The following is a 6,431-nucleotide window of genomic DNA, read 5'->3' on the forward strand; positions in this document are numbered from 1 at the left end:
AAACTGTTTTTAGAGTTCTACTACTGGGTAGTTTCTCTACATCCTGTATCAGATCATTATGTCATTATGATCAAATTTACTGGTTGTATTTTTTTATACAGTTGTAAATATCAATAAATAAATTTTAAAAAAATAAGTGAACATAATAAAAGTAACACAAAATATACAAATTAGAAAAAAAAGAAAGCTTAAAACTATTACAAAATTAAATGAATTGAAAAAAAAAGAGAGAAAAAATTCTTGTATCACCGGTGATTAATGGGGCCCTGGTTGTGGTTGTTGTCCTGAGTGGATCTTCTTGTGGAGGTGGATCGACGTACGTCCGCCCGCCTCGTCCTCTTGGAGGATGAGCCGAAGAAGTCCGCCCGCCGTGGCTAAAATGATTAAGCTGGCAAAGATGGCCAGAATGTAGTGAGAAGATAATGGAGACGATATGTGTGTGCACACTGAAGTTGTCTGACCATTTTCATTTTTAAAAACAACAGAAGGTAGTTGTTTTGTTTTGGACTTAATAAAAATCATATGTTCCAATAATTGTTTTGTGGTCAATATTTTGGCCGCAACAACTTGAAAAAAGTCTACAAGTCAGTAAGTTAAAAAAACAATGAAATGAAATAAGGAAGAGTTTATTCTTCTGGGACTAGGCTCCTTTAGAACAATTATAAGGTACTTTTAATTGTACATTAACATAAATTGGCCAAACAGAGTGACCGTACTTAATTATAACTTACATTAAAATTGTATATAAATAATTTTAGATACAGAGATAAAAAAAATGATAAAAAAGCTGACTAAATACGTAAAAAACAAAACAAAAAGGTAGTTATACAAATTTTCTGTACTATTATAATATTGGACTAGATTTGTAAAGTAAAAGGTAATTAAATAGAAGGGTTTTAAACGAGGGAAGAGTTACATGCTAATTCCTAGAGCATCTTATTTAGCCGCTATCCACTTCTGGACTAATGGGACTAGGCTCCCCTTGTCTCAAAAAATTTTGAAATAATATAATTAAAATATATATTATATTAATATACTGAAATATTGAAAAATGTCTCTGACCTAGTTTTTCTTTTTGCGCAGACTTGAAGAAAACAGAAAAAAAACATATCTAAATGATAATTTTAATTCGGGCGATTTTTCCTGCGTTGAGGGAAATAGCTTAATTTAAGTGATAAACTGTAAGTGAATAATAGTATCGACAACTGCCCAATATGTAACCCCGAAAAAAGTAAGATACCTTACACTTCTTGACAACCTGTCACAAGTATAGTGAAATTAGAATCAAATACATCGGGGAGTGAACCTGCTATCCAGAAGAAGTATATCACTCAGTTTATAAAAATGCGCTTATTAGAGAGCTCTTAACAACTACGACGAGTTACATTGGAAAGAGCTCAGTTGATTAATATGTAAGGTACAATAAAATGTTACAAGTTTGTGCATCATATTATACATATAAATAATTGATCGTATTAATCAAAACTACGAGTTTCGTATTGACCTCAGTAGAAACAGCCCTGATGAAGCCAAAATGGGGCGAAACGTCGGCAAATAAATATTAACTACTTTTGTTTTCTTGTGACCGCTCCCCTTACCATATTCTTAATAGGTTGTTAAAAGTTTAATATTATTGTTTTGTTTCTTTAAATATAATTACCGTATTGTCTTTTTAAATTACTGTCTTTATTGATGCATTTTTTTAATTAAAAAGTTAAAATTTCATACAGGCTTGGACTGATGGATACTTTTCCAATTGTCTGAATAGATTCATTCTTTTTATTTTTTATTAAGTGTTATTAGTATTTACGTACCTAACAGTAGAATTATACACTCAAGAACTCAAAACATACTCACTGAACTCCGCCTGATCGTGGTCTCCGTGGGACGCCGCGACGCCCATACAGAACAAGAGAAGAAGAAGTGGAGAAGTGGAGGACATGCTGGCCACTATTGGAACTGGTTGGCAACCAGCTATCACTCCCTACTACTTCCTACATGGGCTCTATCAGCTCCTTCGTCGTTGGTCCCTCCTGCATCGCCCTAATTCCTAGAGCATCTTATTTAGCCGCTATCCACTTCTGGACTAACTCTCTTGGGCATGACGCGTCATAAAGGCAAAAAGTCGAAAAATAGTCATCAAATTACAAAAACAAAAAAAATAATATTCAGGTATTCAGAATCTATTTTTAGAAGTTAAACATATAGAATATATAAATATAAAATATGAATAGAATAAATAAATGAAATTTGTTTATTTATATTAAAAAAAGATCTATTCAAACAATTAAGAACACATAGATAATGGAATAATTATTTGTCTTTCATAGCTTAGGTGCAATTTAAACTAAAATATATAAATAACTTGTGTTACGGCGGGTGGAGGTTCAAAAGGAACCTTTACTAGTCCAACCGTGAAAATTAGTGAAAAGAAATACAATAGCCGAATTTTGTTATATTTGTATTTTTAAATAAGTGAACACACAAGACTGAAAAGACAGGAAACTGCACGCAGATTCCGACTATTACAGCACTTACTAGACAAACGGTCTAAACTTCCAACTCATTACAAAAGACTGATCTACATGACAATAATAAGGCCCATCTGGGCATACGGAGTTGAGCTTTGGGGCTCCACTAAACCTTCGAATTCCTCTCGTATCCAATCTTTACAATCCAAAATCCTCAATGCTCCTTATTTTGTTACTAATAAAACCATCCATAAAGACCTAAATGTTCCTTATGTAACCGATCTAGCCCGAACCTGATATTATTCCTTCCATAATAAACTCCCTAACCACCCAAACCCACTCGTTTCTAACCTTGCTTCCTCTTCCAATCCTCCGAGGCGCCTGAAAAAAAGATGGCCTCGTGACCTTATATTGCAAACTGTTTTTAGAGTTCTACTACTGTAGCTTCTCTACATGCTGTATCAGATCATTATGTCATTATGATCAAATTTACTTGTTGTATTTTTTATACAGTTGTAAATATCAATAAATAAATTTTAAAAAAATAAGTGAACATAATAAAAGTAACACAAAATATACAAATTAGAAAAAAAAGAAAGCTTAAAACTATTACAAAATTAAATGAATTGAAAAAAAAAGAGAGAAAAAATTCTTGTATCACCGGTGATTAATGGGGCCCTGGTTGTGGTTGTTGTCCTGAGTGGATCTTCTTGTGGAGGTGGATCGACGTACGTCCGCCCGCCTCGTCCTCTTGGAGGATGAGCCGAAGAAGTCCGCCCGCCGTGGCTAAAATGATTAAGCTGGCAAAGATGGCCAGAATGTAGTGAGAAGATAATGGAGACGATATGTGTGTGCACACTGAAGTTGTCTGACCATTTTCATTTTTAAAAACAACAGAAGGTAGTTGTTTTGTTTTGGACTTAATAAAAATCATATGTTCCAATAATTGTTTTGTGGTCAATATTTTGGCCGCAACAACTTGAAAAAAGTCTACAAGTCAGTAAGTTAAAAAAACAATGAAATGAAATAAGGAAGAGTTTATTCTTCTGGGACTAGGCTCCTTTAGAACAATTATAAGGTACTTTTAATTGTACATTAACATAAATTGGCCAAACAGAGTGACCGTACTTAATTATAACTTACATTAAAATTGTATATAAATAATTTTAGATACAGAGATAAAAAAAATGATAAAAAAGCTGACTAAATACGTAAAAAACAAAACAAAAAGGTAGTTATACAAATTTTCTGTACTATTATAATATTGGACTAGATTTGTAAAGTAAAAGGTAATTAAATAGAAGGGTTTTAAACGAGGGAAGAGTTACATGCTAATTCCTAGAGCATCTTATTTAGCCGCTGTCCACTTCTGGACTAACTCTCTTGGGCATGACGCGTCATAAAGGCAAAAAGTCGAAAAATAGACACCAAATTACAAAAAAAAAAAAAATAGTATTCAGGTATTCAGAATCTATTTTTGGAAGTTAAATATATAGAATATATAAATATAAAATATAAATAGAATAAATAAATGAAATTTGTTTATTTATATTAAAAAAAGATCTATTCAAATAATTAAGAACTAAATCTAACATATGTTAGAGGGAATGGAGTTCCAGTGATATGCAGCTCTCAAAATGTTTTTTCAAACACAGCACATCGGTGAGGGGGAGGGTAGACGCCAGATAAACGGGACCTGGTAGTAGGGGATTGGACTGAGAATTTGAATTTCAGGTTTTCTAGGATATAGGAGGGGCGTTGAGTACTAATAACCTGGAATAGAAAGAAAGCTAGGAAATACTGGCATCGGAAGAATGGATAGAGCCACTTCAGCTCGGCGTAATACTGGGTTGTGTGCGTATCTCTGCTGATCCTGAAAATAAATCGTACTGCGCAACAATATGGTGTCTTTTTTTAAAATAAACAAAACAATAATATCATACTTGTAACCAACTGTGGTATGGCATTGATTCCTCACATGTTAACCAACTGAGCTCTTTCCAGTGTAGCCCGTCGTGCATAGTTGCTAAGAGCTCTCCAATTTATTACAGGTTTCCAAGAAGTGAATGGCATTGTCCCCGCTCAACATAGTATCAACGCGCACTTGGCACCGACGACTCTGCACATACAGTGTACAAATTAATTAAACCTTAAAATACCTATGGTAGAAAAAGGATACAAACTTCTTCTAACATACTTCATGTACCCTAATTTCTTTTCCTAACTAATGGAGGGTACAAAAAAAAAAAAAAAAAAAAAAATGAATGGCATGTTCCCTTTCTTCGGAGTTACTTTAAGTTATTTATATAATAAACTATCTAACCCGGCAATGCTTCGCCTATTACTATATTTGAGGGTGTACATGGATTTAATGAACACAATTGAAAGTTTAATATAAATTATTTTCTTTAGTTAAAATTAAAAATTTACGTATACTTTATTATTATGATTTTGTAACATAGATGAAACCAATACATGCGATGAAGAACGAAAATGAAATTTGTACTGTTGGTCAGACCGACAGATATCTCAGTGTTTGGTAAAATGATAATATCTAACTTCGCTGTATCATCCTTAATACTGGTCCGATTTAGGTGTTTTTTTTCTTAATTTTTTAGATAATTTGATTATCTATGATATTGTCATATATACACCACCTAAAATACAAATAGTTTTTAAATAACAACCCTCACTGTGCGTCAAAATTTTTAAAATATTGAAACAATTAAGATCGACTAAACTATCAAAAGATGGTGAAAGATTTTTGAAAACAAGTTGACAAATTTCTAATTTTTAATATCTTTGAAATTTGGTATTTTGTACTTCGAAACAACACTAAAAACGAATAGGAAATGCTTTTTTGTAAATATCATATTGCTTAATAGAATCAGTAATACTTTTTTCAAAAAATGGTGGCTGTTTCAAAATGTGAAAAAAAAGTTTGTTTTTTTTTCATTCCGTTGTTTATTCTTTTGTTTGTATATATTTTAAGAGTTCTTTTTAAAATGTATTTATTGTTTATTCTTTTGTTTGAATATATTTTAAGTTTTTTTTTTTTTTATTTTAGTATGTATGAGATCATTCATCAATATTACCTATTGCCCACAACTGTGTGACAGATTGTAATATCTATCAATAAATAAAAAGTATCATTTTAAAAAAAAAAAAAATTTCATTCCGCTCTATGTCTTTGAAACCACCTACAACATTGGAAAACCTAATAGAACATCATTAAAAGTTGAGTAAATTAACTAACATATGAGCCATAAAAGAGCTGTTTATGCTCTACAGTTCCCGAGAACCTGGTTATAGGTTCCAATGATTGCTATAAATATAAAATATGTGATATTTTTAGTTTATAATATCTGTTATATTTTTATTTTGTAAAATGTATTTTAACACTGAAGATTGTCAGGCAGTGGAGTTTCATATCGGAAAAAAGTACAAGGACCCGAGAGTAATATCGGTCGTAAACATCTTTATTTTTATATATGGTTACAGAATACAAATATATAATACAATACTGTAAGTCGTAAACATCAAAACTGTTAAATGTCGATATGTTTTTTTTTTTATAATTTATTTATTGTTATTTACAACTGTCTACATATATACACATCAAGTAAATTTGCTGTAAGTGATATTATGACATGATACAAACATGTGGAGAATCTACCCATTGATAGAACTCCAAAAACACTTCTAAAGGAGAAGATCTCGAGCCCATCTTCTTTTCAGACGCTAGATTATTAAGTAGTGAAAGAGAAGCCAGGTTAGAAACGAGTTGGTTTTGGGTGGTTGAGAAGTTTATTATGGAAGGATTGGTATCTGATTCTGGCCAAATCGGCAACATAGGGGACATTGAGGTCCTGATGGATGACTTGATTTGTGACAAAGTATGGAGTATTAAGGATTTTACAAAGGATTTTGGACTGTAAGGATTGGATTCGAGAGGAATTA

At 32.0% G+C, this 6,431-nt stretch overlaps 1 protein-coding gene across 2 annotated transcripts in view; it reads right to left on the reverse strand.

The window, feature by feature from the left end:
• LOC106683580 (acetylcholine receptor subunit alpha-like 2) overlaps positions 1 to 1,974 on the reverse strand; it is a 46,587-nt gene extending 44,613 nt beyond the window's left edge. For both annotated transcript variants that reach the window (XM_014425139.3, XM_067048834.1), the window contains exon 1: positions 1,858 to 1,974. In XM_014425139.3, the coding sequence (XP_014280625.1) occupies positions 1,858 to 1,942 (85 nt within the window). In that variant the 5' untranslated portion in view covers positions 1,943 to 1,974. The remainder of the gene's footprint in view (positions 1 to 1,857) is intronic.
• Positions 1,975 to 6,431: the final 4,457 nt, after the last annotated feature.

Source organism: Halyomorpha halys, unplaced genomic scaffold, assembly GCF_000696795.3.
Source record: "Halyomorpha halys isolate HHAL.00 unplaced genomic scaffold, Hhal_1.1 Scaffold496.1, whole genome shotgun sequence".
Taxonomy (NCBI): domain Eukaryota; kingdom Metazoa; phylum Arthropoda; class Insecta; order Hemiptera; family Pentatomidae; genus Halyomorpha; species Halyomorpha halys.